This window comes from Bufo gargarizans, chromosome 1, assembly GCF_014858855.1.
Source record: "Bufo gargarizans isolate SCDJY-AF-19 chromosome 1, ASM1485885v1, whole genome shotgun sequence".
In the NCBI taxonomy this organism is placed as follows: domain Eukaryota; kingdom Metazoa; phylum Chordata; class Amphibia; order Anura; family Bufonidae; genus Bufo; species Bufo gargarizans.
Genome location: NC_058080.1, coordinates 309,176,482 through 309,195,802, shown reverse-complemented (window position 1 = coordinate 309,195,802; position 19,321 = coordinate 309,176,482). Strand labels below are relative to the sequence as shown.

Genomic DNA, 19,321 nt, shown 5'->3' with positions numbered 1-19,321 from the left:
GATCCTGAATACAGTTGAATCTTTGTGGGAATGGAGTTCATGAGGTAACATGATTGGTCACGTGACTTAGGTACAATACCGGGCACAGCTGCTCTCCAATGGATGACACTGCGATTGGTAAGCTGCAAGAAGGCTGCATCGATCACCAAAACACAGTGGCCTCCTCAAACAGCTGATTGGCAGGGCTGCCAGGAGTCAGACCCCCAGCGATCACATATTGATCTTGAGGACAGGCCATCAATAATAAACAATAACACTAATGAACTTCTTTAACAGCCAGTCTTAAGTGCCATAAGAATAAGAGTAAAACCATGCACCTCATTTCTGAAAACTTTCCTTGTTGCCCTTAGCAACCAAATGCCTGAGTTTTAATTTCTTAACCTGCTCTGGAAAGCGGCAAGCTATATTTTGATTGGTTACTATAAGAAACCAGGTCAGTTCATCTAGACAATTTGACAGATGAAGCCCACATATTTCAGCAGAGTAAATTTAATAATTTATAATTAATATATAATTACCAGTAATATATAGAATTAATATGCAGTATATACCATAACTAGAAATGGGCAGATCAATTCTAAACTTATATATAAAAATCAGATGCAGTGCAATGTGTTTTTAGACTTTTACCATCGACTACCATCAGTTTGCCTATAGCCATATATGTAGCTATCATTTTGACATTACTAATGCTGTCTTGGCACTAAAGGGCTTAAAAGGGGTTGGATACAGTCCTAGGAGACCTCAGAGTCATGCATGACTTTTTAAGGCAATTGGTGCACTTTCAATTTGGGTCAAATTTAATCAAACCCCAATTGATTCTGATGACCAATTTGTGCGAATTGGAACCAAAACAAATTTAAGGTAATTCATTCACCATAACAATATTTAGCATCAACAATATAATAAACTCATGACCATAGTATGGCATTTGGAAATTGAGTTACCTATTTCAATTCTGTTAGGAACATACAGTAAATAAAAATGAAAACTTTGGAACCATCACTTAGGAATACGCTTAGGACTGTGATTTTCTTCCAGTCACTTCCAGTACTGCTGTCCTGAATTTATTTATGCTGCTCAATAATATGGCTGCTCTAGAATATTTACTAGAGGTTCAGGGCACTCTTGTTTATTCTATTTTGAATATATGACTTTGCTGAATATGGCCAGTCAGAGCACTAACAATAGCTCCCATTTTTGGACTCATCTACACACAAGATGGAGGAGTCCAGGAGAAATTGTATATGTTATATGTAATGTATCAAGTATTTTTGGTGGAGGTCAGTGATCTCCAAACTCCAATTTAGGCAATGTGGTACTTTAAGCCCATGGAGCTTGTGGGAAGGATCTTGGGTTCAAGCAAAGCCCCTGACAGCACTTTTTTCTGCAACATCTTTTTTTCAGTCAATTCTTGTAATCAAGGATATAGTGGTAGTTTAGAGAATGACCTCATAGGGGCTTGGGACCTCAACCATCTCAGGAGTCTTGCCAAGTGTGGTTGTGGTGTGATACGTGACATAGACACCTTCCCAGAAAAGTGCATTCTCAGATCCTTGAGGGGCCAAACCCTGTTTTCTTGGATCATGCCTCTGGCTGACTGGCTGATAAAAAGCAGACCATACAAATTTGCCTAGGGGTGGCTGCCGGTGGACCTTAGATGGAAGTCCCCAATCATAGCCCATTATAGAACCAACAGTTAACAGAAAGTTTGTCTAAATATACTGTAGCAATTTCAAGCTGCAATAATGGCAGTTCTTTTTTTGTTAAAGCACCATCACGCCAGGCTACATATCGTAGTAGCATGCAGGATGTGTAGAGATGGGGATGCATCACATCATTCTTACTTTTTTTATCTGGGTCTGTCTTTGCTGAAGTGGGGATGAACTGAAGAATGCTTTTCTCTTCATAAACCCTCAGGGAGCTTTGTAGAGAGCTTTCACCTAGTAGCTGACTGTAGGGCCAAACACTAACCTCTCCTTCACAGAGAGAATGTATTCCCTACTTCACTGGGTGCGCTGCGTCCAAAGCTAACCTGCAGTGAAGATTCTGAAGAAACAATCCTGATAAGGAACAGCTTGTGTAAGTTGCTTCAGGAGACATACATTATTAATATGTTTACAGGTAAACAAAAATCAAATCAGTATCTACAAACTTCAAATGCTGAACTCTGATACACAGACTGAAGCAAAATATCTAAAACATATTTTCTACAATGTACTATTAAGGGCTCGTTCACACGAACGTTTTTTGCGTTCCGTATACGGGTCATTTATTGCGTTCCATATACTACGGAACCATTCATTTCAATGGGTCCGCAAAAAAAAAAGGAATATACTCCGTGAGCATTCCTTTTTCGTATGTCCGCAATTCCGTTCCGCTAGATTTTGAGTCTTTTCCTATTCTTGTTTGCAAATCACGGTCCAATCAAGTCAATGGGTCCGCCAAAAAAAAAACCGGAACACATACGGAAATGCATTCGCATGTCTTTCGTATCCGTTAAGTTTTTTGCGGAACCATCTATTGAAAATGTTATGCCCAGCCCAATTTTTTCTATGTAATTACTGTATACTCTATAGGCCAAACGGAAAAACAGAACCGAAACGGAAACACAACGGAACTACAGATCCAGAAAAAACGGCCCGCAAAACACTGAAAAAGCCATACGGTCGTGTGAAAGAGGCCTAATTCTTACAATTATATGATTATGTATACAGTCTGAGGGTAGCCTTTATTATTTTACTGCACTGCCCCTGAGTTTTTGTAAATGAAGGACCCTTCATAATAACATGCAGCTAGGTTTTAGAGGAGGAAAATAAGATTTTTTTTTTTCATCAATGCTTGGATCAGACTCCCCATATCCGACCTCAGATCAGACCCCCATATCAGACCTCAAATCAGACCCCCACATCAAACTTCCATATGACATCCTCAGATCTGACCCCCATATCAGATCCTCAGATCTGACCCCCATACAGGTGAAACTCAAAAAATTAGAATATCATGCAAAAGTCCATTTATTTCAGTAATGCAAATTAAAAAGGAATTGCATTAATGCAGCTTACAATTAGAATTTTGTGAAAAGGTTCAATATTCTAGGCTCAAAGTGTCACACTCTAGTCAGCTAATTACTCCATACCCCTGAGCAAAGGGGACCTCAAAATTGTGACTTTGGGGTTTCATAAGCTGTAAGCCATAATCATCCAAATTATACCAAATAAAGGCTTGAAATATCTCGCTTTGCATGTAATGAGTCTATCTCATATGTTAGTTTCACCTTTTAAGTTGCATTACTGAAATAAATGAACTTTGCATGATATTCTAATTTCTCGAGTTTCACCTGTATTAAAGGGACACTGACAGGGCCAATAAGCATATTGAGGTATATATATGGCAGTACAGGTCTTATAATGGGTATTACAATCATATAAGTATCCCCCCTGTCCACATTATACATACAGTAAACTTAAGTTTTATAACCTGCTCCAACGGTCTTGAATCTGCCCAAGGGGCGGCGTTTCACCTCTCTTGCGCCCAGCCAGCCTCCCCAACTGCCGCTTTGAAGCGCCGCCCAGCTCATGAATATTCAGTTTGCTGGGCGGCTTCTGCGGTCCCCGCTCTGAAGCGCTGCGCTTAACAGTGCCCGGCGCATGCGCCGGATCTTGTGAAGTCCGTGACAGTAAGCGCCGCCCAGCTCATGAATATTCACTTCGCTGGGCGGCGCTTACTGTCCCCGACTTCACAAGATCCGGCGCATGCGCAGGGCACTGTTCAGCGCAGCGCTTCAGAGCGGGGACCGCAGAAGCCGCCCAGCAAACTGAATATTCATGAGCTGGGCGGCGCTTCAAAGCGGCAGTTGGGGGGAGGCTGGCTGGGCGCAAGAGAGGTGAAACGCCGCCCCTTGGGCAGATTCAAGACCGTTGGAGCAGGTTATAAAACTTAAGTTTACTGTATGTATAATGTGGACAGGGGGGATACTTATATGATTGTAATACCCATTATAAGACCTGTACTGCCATATATAGACCTCAATATGCTTATTGGCCCTGTCAGTGTCCCTTTAAACTTCAGATCTGACTCCCATATTAAACTTCAGATCAGTCCACCATCTGACCCACATGTCAGACCCCCGTATCAGACCTCAGATCTGACCCCCATATTAAACTTCAGATCTGACTCTCATATAAAAATTCAGATCAGTCCCCCATCTGACCCACATGTCAGACCCCCGTATCAGACCTCAGATCAGACCCCCATCAGAGCTAAAATAAATTAACTTAACTTTCCTGCTCCTCCTCTATTCTGCAGGTCCGGTGTTTTCTCCTACAGTCATGCTCCCAGGTCTTCTCCAGGTCCGCACTGCACTGTGACCTGACCGAGTGCAGACACTTTTGATTCAAGTCAAATTAATTTAGACCTGAATGGAATCACCGGACTGATTTGGCCAAATCAAATAAAATTTCAAGAAATTAGCTTATCACTATTTATAGGTATGAAATTGCTGACCTGGATTTGCAGCAAATCAGCGGCATTTTACAGATTTAACCCTTCGCAATTCAGATTCCAAAATAAAATTCTGCAACAAAGCTGGCAACAAATTTCTGCTTTCTTGGAATTCTGCTACATGTGGCCGCACCCTAGGCGGAATTTACCCATACAGTGGGAGATTTATCAAGATTGGGGAAAAGGAAAACTGGCTTGAGTTGCCCATAGTAACCAATCAGATTTCAAAATTAAAGGATCAATCTGATAGGTTGCTATAGGCCTTTGCACCAGTTTTGATAAATCCCCCCTACAGTTTTTGACGCAAAGTTGGGAGTTGATCGCAGCAAAATAAATAAAAAGTAGAAAGAAAGGACAAACAACATCTACTTTTTCAATCGATTTCTGTGTTTGAAAAAATGCATAAAAAAATGCATGTCTGAATGCAGCCTAAAGTGGCATGACAGCTCCAGCTTTAGGGGAGCTCCAGTCCATAGATACAATATTGGTTGAAGTGCATGTTATTTTTGTGAACAGCACTGTACAAATAACCAAGATAAAGATAACCATGTAGAGACTAAGGGCTGTTTCACACGAGCGGATGCTGTGCGTGACATCCGCTCCGTGAATGACAGCCAAGACCCGATGCGGACTGCAGAGGCACGGAGCAGTAACATGACTGATAATGCTCCGTGCCTCTCTGTGATCTCTTTACTACAATATCACGGTGACAACTTTATCTCACTGTGATTTCGTAGTAAAGAGGTCACAGAGAGGCACGGAGCATTATCAATCATGTTACTGCTCCGTGCCTCTGCAGTCTGCATCGGGTCTTGGCTGTCATTCACGGAGCGGATGTCACGCACGGCATCCGCTTGTGTGAAACAGCCCTAAGTCCTCATTCACATGTCAGTGTTTGGTCAGTGTTTTCTATCAGTGATTTTAAGCCAAAATCAGGTGCGGCTCTAAACACAGAACAGGAGCAGATCTTTCCCTTAGACCAGGGGTGCACAACCTGCGGCCCGGGGGCCACATGCGGCCCTCGATACCATTCTGTGCGGCCCCCAACCATCTGGGAACAGACATGTATGACTATGTCTTGTGGCTGCTCACATGTATTTTTCATGTATTTCTCCCATTAGATGGGCGTCCTGGAAGTGTTACTAGACATTAATGGTATATAATGTGTGTTCAACATGCCATAAGTACAAAATTTTAGTTGTTAATACACCTTTAAATTTTAATTTCGGCCCTCGTCATTGGTTCAGTCTGGCAATGTGGCCCCCAACCAGGAAACGTTGTGCACCCCTGCCTTAGACCTTATGTCTGTGTGTAGGCTTCGCGCCTGGTTTTGGCTCCCAATCACTGATGCAAATCACTGATCAAAACACTGACATGTGAATGAGGCATAACACACCAGTGAGTAATTTCGTGACAAACTTAGGGCTCATGCACAGGGCCATGCCGCGTTTTGCAGTAAGCAAATAATGGATCTGCAAAACACGGATGCTGCCCGTGTGCGTTCCGCAAATAATAGAAATACCTATTCTTGTCCACAAAATGAATAGGACATGTTCTATTTTTTTTGTAGGGCCACGTAACGAAGCAACAGATGCTATCAGCACACAGAGTGAATGCGACTTGGATGCGGACTCAAACAACATTTGTGTGCATGAGGACTTAGAATGAGATATACTGTGGTCAGCCTCTAATTACTTCACAATAGCAGCAGGAATACAAGGGGCCTATATAAAATTCTTGCACAGGACCCCCAATTGACAGAGTAACTATAAAATCAACATTAATTACTGTTATTAATTATAGTATTACACTTACCTTTTTTACAAGTTCATCTTTTGTCCAAAAAGTACTCCTTTTCACGTTACCATTATGATCGGGATCAAGCATGAGAAATCTGCTCCAGCATCTCTGTACCTCTGGGATAGACACTGCAAAAAAAGACTGTCATGAATCTTGACCTGTGCCACATGTACCCTTTTCCTTTAATGTCAGCCAACTTGGTTGCTGTGTGTATTAGATACTCCTATGTCAAATGACTGCATTTTACTCATTTCGGGCTAAAAATAATTTCTCCAATTGCTCTTTATTAAAAACATTGAGCTGTTCTGTCACAAAATGTTAACTGTTTGTCTAACTGTGTGACTGGTACTTTCACTTTCGCCAGTCATCTAATAACCCTTATCTCTAAATTACTAAAAGGTCATAAACAATGATTTAAGTCACATTCTTATCAGTAATATATGAATTAAGCTATAATGAGTGTTTAGGAGGTCAGAGATCAGAGATAAGAAGTCGTCAGCTGTGCTGCCTGATGGAACAAAGAGAAAATTCAAAGCCTGCAACTTGAGAATCTAAAGGCTGCACATAGAAAAGGGCAAAACATTTTAAAAAGACCAATTGAAAAATAATAAAAATTGCCCCCAAAGGTGTCCATAGCCTTTAAACATATCGATATCTTTTTTGGGAGACATGCATATTCCAGCATGTTGAATTCCCTTTTGTCAAAAGAACTTCATAAATGTGTGCCACATTTCACTAAGTGGTGAATGCAGTAATATTGGTACATGCAGAGTTTCCTTTCAGCCCTGGCCAAAGCATGCTTGCTGCTTCTTCCCTGCAGGACTTTCTTAAGGGCCGGCATGTGTCACTTCCTGTGCTTTATAGGTTAGATCATGTGACCTCGCTGACCAATCCTAGCCCTCCTGCATGTATATAAGTGGCTACCCCCCTTTTCAGATGTGTCAAGGTCCTTGTGTCCTGCAATGGTTGCTGATTTCTCTGCTTGTGTTTCTGTATACCTGATCCATGCTTGTGTTCCTGGACTCCGCTACCTGTTTGATCCCTGCCTGCTTACCTTGACTTTCTTGTTGCCAACCTGTACTTGTGCAGCCTGCCCTGACCTATTGCTTGTTTGACTTCGCCTCTGCCTCATCCACATCCTTCAGTCCTGCTCTGTTGCTCCTCGTTATGACTTGGCCTGCTGACTACGTCTGTACCTCTGGTACCTTGCTCAGGTACCTCCTGGTCTGCCTGGACCAGATGCCTCATGTGCCAAACCTCCTCAAGAGGTAGCGACCTGGTGTTCCTCTTGGGAAAGCCTATCCCCCACCATCAGGGGTACTGTGAAGAACGAGTGGTTCACTTAGACAACGCCCTTAGAGGAGGTAGGCTGCTTGGCACGGTGGGTTCACACCCGCTGGTAAGTGATACAGAGAGAATAGCTTCTTGCAGTTGCAGTAAATTACATATAGGTACTTCCAGTACCTATATCAGGTAAACTCTGACCAGTCTGTTCTGCCTTGTTACAGAGAGGGTCTATAAGATTAAGAACTAGGGACCATGAAAGGCAGGGAATCAAGTAAAACTCACTGTCATATTCCTGGAACCACACCATACCATGCCACAATCCTTGTGTATTGGTGTAAGGTCTGCTGAAATTGACTTTCTGACAAAGATCTGAAGCTGACATGGAGGGATGAACATGGTTGGCCACAATACTTAAAGGGGTTGTCCGGGTTCAGAGCTGAACCCGGACATACCCTTATTTTCACCCCGGCAGCCCCCCTGAGCCTAGCATCGGAGCATCTCATGCTCCGATGCGCTCCCGTGCCCTGCGCTAGATCGCGCAGGGCACAGGCTCTTGTGTTTTCAATAACACACTGCCGGGCGGTAACTTCTGCCCAGCGGTGTGTTCGGTGACGTCACCGGCTCTGAGGGGCGGGCTTTAGCTCTGCCCTAGCCGTTTTACATAGAGAGCCCCGGTACGTCACCGGAACTCAGAAAAATGCCTTTGCCCTGTGCAATTTAGCGCAGGGCAAAGGAGAGCATCGGAGCATGAACTGCTCCGATGCTCATGTCAGGGGGGCTGCCTGGGTGAAAATGGAGGGATGTCCAGGTTCAGCTCTGAACCTGGACAACCCCTTTAAATGTGTTGTGACATGAAATATTCTACCTTTTCTTTATTATTTGTCTGCCTCATTGAGCTGGTCAAACATGCTCAATTTAAATCTTCACCTGCGACCAGCCATATGTTCTGTTCGCAGGTGAAGCTAAAGGGAGTGAGCTGCAGCAGAAAGGACTTTCCCCTGAGCAGCCAGGCTGAAGATAATCTACTAGAGAGGAACTGAACAGTAAATATGGAGATCACTGGACCCATGTGCAGTACAGGGACGGCTCTAGCTTTGTTAGAAAGGTATTGTCATGTACTATAAGATGTTTGATTATATATTTTTTAAATCGATCATATAACCTCTTTAAGTAAACTCTACTTTCCCATCATCCACCTACAGGTATCAGGAGACCCAGTGTGTAGAAACAGAACATTCCTGACTCCATTTACTCCACCTACAGCAGTCTGACTGGAAGAGCTCATTGATTTTTGCTGCTCGCACCCAATTCTGTCCCTTACGTCAGCATGGTTCAGCGGTAATCTTGAATCATGTGACCAGACAATGTTTTCTTATTGCTCAGTGTTCTGGTTTTTGCACTCATTTGCACTCTGGAATCTTGCCTTGTTCATCTGCAGTTATAAGCAGACAGTATTAAAGGTTTTTTTTTCGAGACTCTAATACTGAAGACTTATCCTCTGAATAGGTTATCAGTATGTGATCGGTGGGGGTCTGACACCCAGGAACCCCGGAGATTAACTGTTTGAGAAGGCACTGATGCTCACAGTAGTACCTTCTCTCAGCTCTTCCTAGGCCAGTGACGACACAGTCATCAGTCACATGGCCTAGGCATAGATCAGACCCGCTCAAGCGAATGGGGCTGAGCACGATATGAAGTACGGCCGCTATGCAATGTATGGTGCTGTGCTTGGTAAGCACAGAGATGGCCGTTGAGCTCACAGGAATGCAGATGTCTTCTCAAAACAGCTGATTGGTGGGGGTCCCAGTCGGACCCCCACCGATCAGATATTGAAGACCCATCCAGATATGTCATGAATATTAAAGTCTTGGAAAACCCCTTTAAGGAGTGATGCTTTTTGTGGTAGACCTGGTTACATGTAGCAGCATGGTTTTATTAGGTTGCAGTTTGGTTCACTCTGCACTGGCTCCTCATCTGCTCATTTGAGCATATCTTTAAGTCCTCCTCTGAGCAGTTTTTTAATGTGTTGTATTTTGCAGCTTTTGGGTCAGGTTTTCTGTTAACAACCCCACCAACCTGCTCTGATATACATTAACCCAGCTAGCTCAGTATGGATATTCAAGAGGAAGGGCAGACTGCAGGGAAGGAGAGGGCATGGTCAGGGGCGGACTGGGAACAAAAAATGGCCCTGTAAAAAATGATAAAAGTGGCCCCATATTGCACATGCGTAAGAGAGAATCGGATCATTATGTACCTGGCTGATGGTCTTGAGGAGGGCTTCAGTGGCCCTCCTAGGCATTGGCCTACTGGAAAATTTCCCTGTAGGGTCTATGGCCAATACGCCTCTGGGCCTGGTTTACTCATGATTGGCATATACAACTTTACAAATCTTTAGCAGGAATACAAGTGACTTTGCTTCCAATACAGTAAATAGATTTTTAGAAAGTGTCTGTTAAACTGTGGTTGACCTCTGTCAGTTTCATAGGGTTACAGGACGTAACAGATTTTCTTTAAGGAAGTATAAGCAGTAGAAAGTCAAACGTGAAATTTAAATGGAATCTGTCACTATTCTGGACTATTAACTGCAGTAATATATGAGTAGTCCAGATTGCCATTTTTTATTTTCCTACTGCCCCCCATTTACCCGCTGTCAGCACTCAAAGCTGCACTGAAATACATTGTTGTGACTGTCCTAACATAATGGAGAGGACTCATGTGCGCATGCACAGCAGCCCTGACAATATATTTCAGCAAAGCTTTAAATCCTGACAGCAGGAGGAACTATGGGCCATAGGAAAATAAAAAGTAGAAATCTGGACTCCTTATCTCCACTGCTACTCATGAATCGTGATAGTTTCCCTTTAAGCAGTTAAATACCGGTAGTTAGCCACACATATTTGGTGCCCTGGAAGAAGCTGCATTGTGAAACTTGAGTCAGGTCGTTTTCCACATGGTGGTTTATGATATGCTGTTTTTAACTTTACTTCTGTGAGTGCAATAAAAGCGCATGAGAAGCCTATTGCCACTGTGGTGCTTCACTATCTTGGACACATCTCCATTTTTCCTAATGTAGAGATCATGGGGTGGCTGTATCAAAGTGCTGCATTTTTCCGAATATAGAGATCATGGGGTGGCTGTATCACAGTGCTGCATTTTTCCGAATATAGAGATCATGGGGTGGCTGTATCAAAGTGCTGCATTTTTCCACTATGTGTAAAGGCATCCTCATTAAGCTCTAACCTAAACCCCTTTAACATAGTCACACATTTGATTAATGACAAAGAAATATTGTAACTTTCTTTTGTATTTTTAGAGTTTACTTTTCATAACTTTTATATTCTATAATATATGCATTTGTTTTGCTTTATGTATGTTGATCATCATATATTACCTTATATTATCTTGTGATACTGTTTTATGAAACATATGTTAAAAAAAAGTTGCATACTCTTAAGAGTGTAGTGTACATCTGGGACCAAGCAATAAAGAAAGCAATTTTCCAATGAGAAAGATTTATCATATTTTAAGCCAATATCTTCTGGGTCTGATTCATTAGCAGCTGCATCTATTGCTACAGTATTTAGTGACTCCCATGAGTCCATGCAGATTTGAGATCCAAGAACCTAACCAGACATTTTTTACTCACTCCAAAAATATATGCAACATTGGGCAATTATCAAGTGTTCTGGACACTGGCCCAGAAATAACAATGATGTCATGTAATATGTTAACCTTTATAGGTAGTAACTTTAAGACACTGGAAAACTTCAATTCTTGGAGGGCTTGAATTATTATTGCACACAGAAAAACTTTGAATAGATCTACACAGATGCAATCCAAGTACATGATGTATTAAGGAGACTTTACACTGCCCGAACATCGGGCAGATAATTTGTAACAAGTGTTCTTAGGTGTGTTTGTTAGTGATCATCTGCCAGCGTAATGGTGCCGCCAATTACCTGATGAACAAGCGTAACACTCATTCATCGGGCAATAGGGTAATTCATGTGGTCACCTAATTCATTGTTTGCCAGCAGCAGATTGTACTGTCTAAACATCACTATGCGGTGAACAAACAATAATTCTGTATGGGAACGAGAGATGGCATTAGTGATGTCTTCTCCCCATACTGTGGAGAAGATCACTGCATGTAAAAACAGTGGTCCCCTTCATTGACGAGCAAGCGATTGTCAGGTGGTCCCCTTCCTGACAATGACCTGATCTCTTGAGAAATGTAAGGGGGCCTTAAGATGGCCTTGAAGTGTACAAAATCTATTTGCATTAGCATTAGAATAGTTTTTTGTACTTTATTTGGTTTGCAGAGTGCTGTTGCATGTTTTTCTTTGTGTTTTCAGCCATAGCAACGTGCACCTGTGCATTGGGGTGTGCTGACTGACCCCTTTTTTTCTTTGCAGTTTTTACCGGAGATGTGGCTGACTCTTCAGTCATGCACTCCTGACCAGCCTGTCTGCCCTATAGGCTGATTTTAATTAATGTAAGTATAAAGCTTAGCCTGCTCTCCCTCACTCACTGGAAGCCTTTTGGCACCAGGAGAGGTATAAGGTGGACTCTCATTGCATTTGTTGTGGGCCATCTGGCACCAGGAGTGGTGTGGAGTGGGCTTGGCATGCATGTTGGTGCCTGCATTCCCTGGATTTAATGGAGGCCATTTTGGCACCAAAAATGACAACATTAAGGTGGGCCTAGCATGCACGTGGAACCTACACTCCCTGAATTTTATGGTATCCATCATGTCACAAAACAGGTAGAATTTAGTGTTAGGTTCCCATCTTACATAGATCACCTTGACGTTTAGCAGAAGGGCCCAAATAATTTTGTACAAAATGCATTTGCCAAGAATCTAAAATTTACTTAATAAGCATAGCATTAATAAGCATTACTGTGGAGAAGATCACTGCATGTAAAAACAGTGGTCCTCTTCACTGACGAGCAATCGATTGTTGGGAGGAACACTTCCTTCCTGACAATGACCTGATTTCTTGAGAAATGTAAGGGGGCCTTAAGATGGCCTTGAAGTGTACAAAATCTATTTGCCAAAAATCTCACATTTACATAATAAGCATAGCATTAGCATTAGAAAACTTTTTTGTACTTTATTTGGTTTGCAGAGTTCTGTTGCATTGAATTTTTTTCTTGGGGCCTTAAAGGGCTTCTGTCAGCCCACTAAACCGTTTTTTTTTTGTTTTGTTTAATAATAATCCCTATACTGCGAGCTCTGCATACTTAAGCTAAATAATCATTTTGGTTCAGTAGAATTTGATAAAAAGCTATTTTTATAATATGTAAATGACCTTGCTACCAGCAAGTAGGGCGGCTACTTGCTAGTAGCAGCCGCATCCTCCGATCCTAATGACGCCCCCTCCGCAATGTGATTGACAGGGCCAGGGAACGGAAACGTTCTCTGCTGGCCCTGTTTGAATTCCAAATCTCGCGCCTGCGCCGGAAAAAAACGGTTTAGTGGGCTGACAGAAGCCCTTTAAGATGGGTACATGCTTCAGTAAGGCCTCATGCACATGAACGTTTTTTTTTCCGTTTCCGTTCCGTTTTTTTTCATTCCGTATACGGACTGTATACAAAACCATTCATTTCAATGAACCCGCAAAAGAAAAAAATGGAAGGTACTGCGTATGCCTTCCATTTCCGTATTTCCGTTCTGTTCAAAGATAGAACATGTCCTATTATTGTCCGCATAACCGACAAGGATAATACTGTTCTATTAGGGGCCAGCTGTTCCGTTCTGCAAAAAACGTACTGCACACGGACGTCAGCCGTATTATTTGCGGATCCGTTTTATGTGGACCGCAAAATGCTGAAAAATCCATACGGTCGTGTGCAATAGGCCTAAGGGCTCATTCACACAAATGTGTTCTGCCAGTTGCCGTATTGCTGACCGCATTTTTTGGATCCGCAATACAAGGGCACCGTTCCGTGTGCATTCCGCATCACGGATGCGTACCCATTCACTTCAATAGGTCCGCAAATCCAGAGATGAGGAACAGTGTGGAACGGAAGCACGGAATGGAACACTATGGAAGCCCTACGGAATGCTTCCTGGGGTTCCGTTACGTGCCTCTGCACCGCAAAAAAATAGGGCATGCTCTATCTTTTTGCAGAACGGCCGGATCGTGGACCCATTCAAGTGAATGGGTCCGCGATCCCCATGCGGCTGGGCCACAGTCGGTGCCCGTGCATTGTGGACCACAATTTGCGGTCCACAACACAGACGCGGTCGTGTAAACAAGCCCTAAGCCTAATGTTCAGGTGCATATGGAGCCCAGTCCTTCTTTTATGCATATGAAAAAGGCAAGGCTTGCAGAAAATGTTGAAGGATTTCAAAAAGTATTCATTATCACTACCCTACAAGGGTAATATTTATACTGTTTATACATAATTATAGGCTCTGCATGAAAAAAATTTAATAATATATACACTCATCTAAAGAATTATTAGGAAAATCTGTTCTATTTCTCATTAATGCGATTATCTAGTCAACCAATCACATGGCAGTTGCTTCAATGCATGTAGGGTTGTGGTCCTGGTCAAGACAATCTCCTGAACTCCAAACTGAATGTCAGAATGGGAAAGAAAGGTGATTTAAGCAATTTTGAGCGTGGCATGGTTGTTGGTGCCAGACGGGCCGGTCTGAGTATTTCACAATCTGCTCAGTTACTGGGATTTTCACGCACAACCATTTCTAGGGTTTACAAAGAATGGTGTGAAAAGGGAAAAACATCCTGTGGGCGAAAATGCCTTGTTGATGCTAGAGGTCAGAGGAGAATGGGCCGACTGATTCAAGCTGATAGAAGACCAACGTTGACTGAAATAACCACTCGTTACAACCAAGGTATACAACAAAGCATTTGTGAAGCCACAACACGCACAACCTTGAGGCGGATGGGCTACAACAGCAGAAGACCCCACCGGGTACCACTCATCTCCACTACAAATAGGAAGAAGAGGCTACAATTTGCACAAGTTCACCAAAATTGGACTGTTGAAGACTGGAAAAATGTTGCCTGGTCTGATAAGTCTCGATTTCTGTTGAGACATTCAAATGGTAGAGTCCGAATTTGGTGTAAACAGAATGAAAACATGTATCCATCATGCCTTGTTACCATTGTGCAGGCTGGTGGTGGTGGTCTAATGGTGTGGGGGATGTTTTCTGGGCACACTTTAGGCCCCTTAGTGCCAATTGGCCATCGTTTAAATGCCACAGGCTACATGAGCATTGTTTCTGACCATGTCCATCCCTTCATGACCACCATGTACCCATCCTCTGATGTCTACTTCCAGCAGGATAATGCACCATGTCACAAAGCTTGAATCATTTCAAATTGGTTTCTTGAACATGACAATGAGTTCACTGTACTAAAATGGCCCCCACAGTCACCAGATCTCAACCCAATAGAGCATCTTTGGGATGTGGTGGAACGGGAGCTTCGTGCCCTGGATGTGCATCCCTCAAATCTCCATCAACTGCAAGATGCTATCCTATCAATATGGGCCAACATTTCTAAAGAATGCTATCAGCATCTTGTTGAATCAATGCCACGTAGAATTAAGGCAGTTCTGAAGGCAAAAGGGGGTCCAACACCGTATTAGTATGGTGTTCCTAATTATTCTTTAGGTGAGTGTGTATATATATATATATATATATATATATATACAGTCATGTGAAAAAATTAGGACACCCTTTGAAAGCATGTGGTTTTTTGTAACATTTTTAATAAAAGGTTATTTCATCTCCGTTTCAACAATACAGAGAGATTAAAGTAATCCAACTAAACAAAGAAAACTGAAGAAAAGTCTTTTCAAGATCTTCTGTAAATGTCATTCTACAAAAATGCCTATTCTAACTGAGGAAAAAGATAGGACACCCTCACATGTATTCCCTCTTAAATTGGCTCAGATCTCACACAGGTATATCACACCAGGTGCACATAATTAGTAGATCGTTACTCTGCATGTTGAATGAGGCTTGCCCTATTTAAACCTCAGACATTTAGTTTGGTGTGCTCCTGACTGTTGAAGTGAGAGTGAGCACCATGGTGAGAGCAAAAGAGCTGTCAGAGGACTTCAGAAAAAGATTGTAGCAGCCTATGAGTCTGGGAAGGGATTTAAAAAGATCTCAAAAGATTTTGAAATCAGCCATTCCACTGTCCGGAAGATAGTCTACAAGTGGAGGGCTTTCAAAACAACTGCCAACATGCCCAGGACTGGTCGCCCCAGCAAGTTCACCCCAAGAGCAGACCGCAAGATGCTAAAAGAGGTCTCCAAAAACCCTAAAGTGTCATCTCGAGAACTACAGCAGGCTCTGGCTACTGTTGATGTAGAAGTACATGCCTCTACAATCAGAAAGAGACTGTACAAGTTTAACTTGCATGGGAGGTGTGCAAGGAGGAAACCTTTGCTTTCCAAGAGAAACATCGAGGCCAGACTGACATTTGCCAGAGATAAAGTTGACAAAGACCAGGACTTCTGGAATAATGTTCTTTGGACAGATGAGTCCAAAATTGAATTATTTGGACACAACAGCAGAGGACATGTTTGGCGTAAACCAAACACAGCATTCCAAGAAAAGAACCTCATACCAACTGTGAAGCATGGAGGTGGAAGTGTCATGGTTTGGGGCTGCTTTGCTGCAGCAGGACCTGGTCAGCTCACCATCATAGAATCCACGATGAATTCTACTGTGTATCAGAAGGTGCTTGAAGAACATGTGAGACCATCAGTTAGAAAATTAAAGCTGAAGCGGAACTGGACCATGCAACATGACAATGACCCAAAACATACTAGTAAATCAACCAAAGATTGGCTGAAAAAGAAGAAATGGAGAGTCCTGGAATGGCCAAGTCAAAGTCCAGATTTGAATCCCATTGAGATGCTGTGGGGTGACTTGAAAAGGGCTGTACGTGCAAGAAACCCCTCAAACATCTCACAGCTGAAAAAGTTCTGCATTGAGGAGTGGGGTAAAATTTCCTCAGACCGATGTCGAAGACTGGTAGATGGCTACAAGAACCGTCTCACTGCAGTTATTTCAGCCAAAGGAGGTAACACTCGCTATTAGGGGCAAGGGTGTCCTATCTTTTTCCTCAGTTAGAATAGGCATTTTTGTAGAATGACATTTACAGAAGATCTTGAAAAGACTTTTCTTCAGTTTTCTTTGTTTAGTCGGATTACTTTAATCTCTCTGTATTGTTGAAACGGAGATGAAATAACCTTTTATTAAAAATGTTACAAAAAACCACATGCTTTCAAAGGGTGTCCTAATTTTTTCACATGACTGTATATATATTTATATGTAATGGTAAACCACTTTAACTGTAAATCTAAAACAGGTTGTAAAGCCTGAAACTCATCTACCAAAGCAGAGTAGTTATTGGGAGGTACTCAAAGCATCAAGTTGACTTTGCTAGCTAGTGAACTAGAAATAAGAAAGTTAATAGACATCCATAAAAACATAAAGGAAACATCTAGATGTATTGGCTTCCAACTTCCTAGGATTTGTTCAGCACTCCTGATAAATTATAGTGAGTGCTTGTTTACAATTCTTATACTGAAAAAATGGAATATGTGGAAGAATCTGGTGCAAATGAGGAATGGGGGCTTTACTTTTTTACAGTATCATGTAGGTCGTTATGTGTAATTATCTGATCATGCACATATTATTATATACAGGTGAAACTGGAAAAATTAGAATATAGTGCAAAAGTTCATTTATTTCAGTAATGCAACTTAAAGGGTGAAACTAATATATGAGATAGACTCATTACATGCAAAGCGAGATATTTCAAGCCTTTATTTGTTATAATTTGGATGATTATGGCTTGCAGCTTATGAAAACCCCAAATTCACAATATGAGAAAATTAGAATATTACATGAAATCAATAAAACAGGATGTTAAATAGTAAAATGTAGGACCTCTGAAAAGTATAATCATGCATATGTACTCAGTACTGGTTTGGGCCCTTTTGCATCAATTACTGCCTCAATGCAGCTTGGCATGGATGCTATCAGCCTATGGTACTGTTGAGGTGTTATGGAAGACCAGGATGCTTCAATAAAAGCCTTCAGCTCTGATGCATTGTTCGGTCTCATTTCTCTCATCTTTCTCTTGGCAATGCCCCATTGGGTCAGGCTAGTTTGCTGGCCAATCCAGCTCAGTATTTCTATGGTCATTGAACCAGACTTTGGTACTTTTGGCAGTGTGGGCAGGCGCCAAGTCCTGCTGGATTGAAAATGAAGTCACCATCTCCATAAAGCTGGTCAGCGGAAGTAAGCATAAAGTGCTCCAAAATATCCTGGTAGACGGCTGCATTGATTCTGGACTTAATGAAGCACAGTGGACCAACACCAGCAGATGACATGGCTCCCCAAATCAACACAGACTGTGGAAACTTCACACTGGACTTCAATCATCTTGCATTCTGTGCCTCTCCATTCTTCCTCCAGACTCTGGGTCCTTGGTTTCCAAATGAGATGCAAAAGTTGCTCTCATCAGAAAAGAGGACTTTGGACCACTGTTACACAATGGTGTAACAGAAAACAAGAAGTTACAAATAAGTATCCGACTGGCTTGATCCAAAACTAAGGAACAAAAGGGTGACCCCTATTAAAGCCCTGAAGCTCTCCCTGTCTTCTCAGCCCATGAAAAGATCTCAGTGATAGAAGGTTGCATGTCCACGTACCTAGACTGAATGACACCTGCATACCCTATAATAGTAAGGGGACACGACCACCAGCTCCCTGCACTTAATACGGAGGGAGTCAGGGTCACCTAGAACCAAGCCAACAGAAAAACAACAAATACAGAAATAGACTTAACTGAAAACCCAGCTGTAGCAACTTCTAGAGAACACAATCCAGGATGTAATATAAACCGCAAGGTGAGGCAGTATGGGGAGGAGATATATAGGGAGGCAATCACTGCTAATAGATGACAGCTGGGAGAGGGAGGAGAGATGTCAAAATGAAAGCAAAACAAAAGAAGATCATGCAGGAGGTACTGAAGAACGTCTATCAGAACTTCTCAAAGATCTGGTGGTGACAACCACTGAGCAACAGACCAGTTTTTTTTTCCCTTTAGCCCAGGTAAGACGCTTCTGACATTGTTTGTTGTTCAGGAGAGGCTTGACAAGAGAAATACGACATTCGAAGCCCATGTCTAGGATCTGTCTGTGTGTGGTGGCTCTTGATGCACTAACTCCAGCCTCAGTCCACTCCCTGTGAAAGTCCCCAACACTTTTGAATGGCCTTTTCCTGACAATCCTCTCCAGGCTGCGGTCATCCCTGCTGATTGTGCACATTGTTCTTCCACACTTGTCCCTGATGGTTTTCTGCACAACTGTCAGGTCAGCAGTCTTTCCCATGCTTGTGATTCCTATATGGACCATACTGAGAGACAATTTAAAAGCTCAGGAACCCTTTGCAGGTGTCTGCAATCATCGCTGCTGCTTGTGCATTTGGCTGAATATGAGCAGATAATATTGCCCGAAACACGTCAGAATTCATCCTGCTGCTTTGGTCAGCAGTCACATCATCAATAAATACAAGAAAACAAGTTCCATTGGCAGCCATACATGCCCACGCTATGGCACTACCACCACCATGCTTTACTGATTAGGTGGTATGCTTAGGATCATGAGCAGTTCCTTTCCTTCTCCATACTCTTCTCTTCCCATCACTCTGGTACAAGTTGATCTTTGTCTC

The 19,321-nt window shown here is 42.4% G+C and overlaps 1 protein-coding gene across 1 annotated transcript in view; it reads right to left on the bottom strand.

Moving 5' to 3' along the window:
* The window catches only part of LOC122927648, a 281,579-nt gene that overhangs the window by 187,958 nt on the left and 74,300 nt on the right, over positions 1-19,321 (bottom strand). Inside the window, exon 3 of the mRNA XM_044279688.1 lies at positions 6,319-6,431. Coding sequence (XP_044135623.1) covers positions 6,319-6,431 — 113 coding nt within the window. The remainder of the gene's footprint in view (positions 1-6,318; positions 6,432-19,321) is intronic.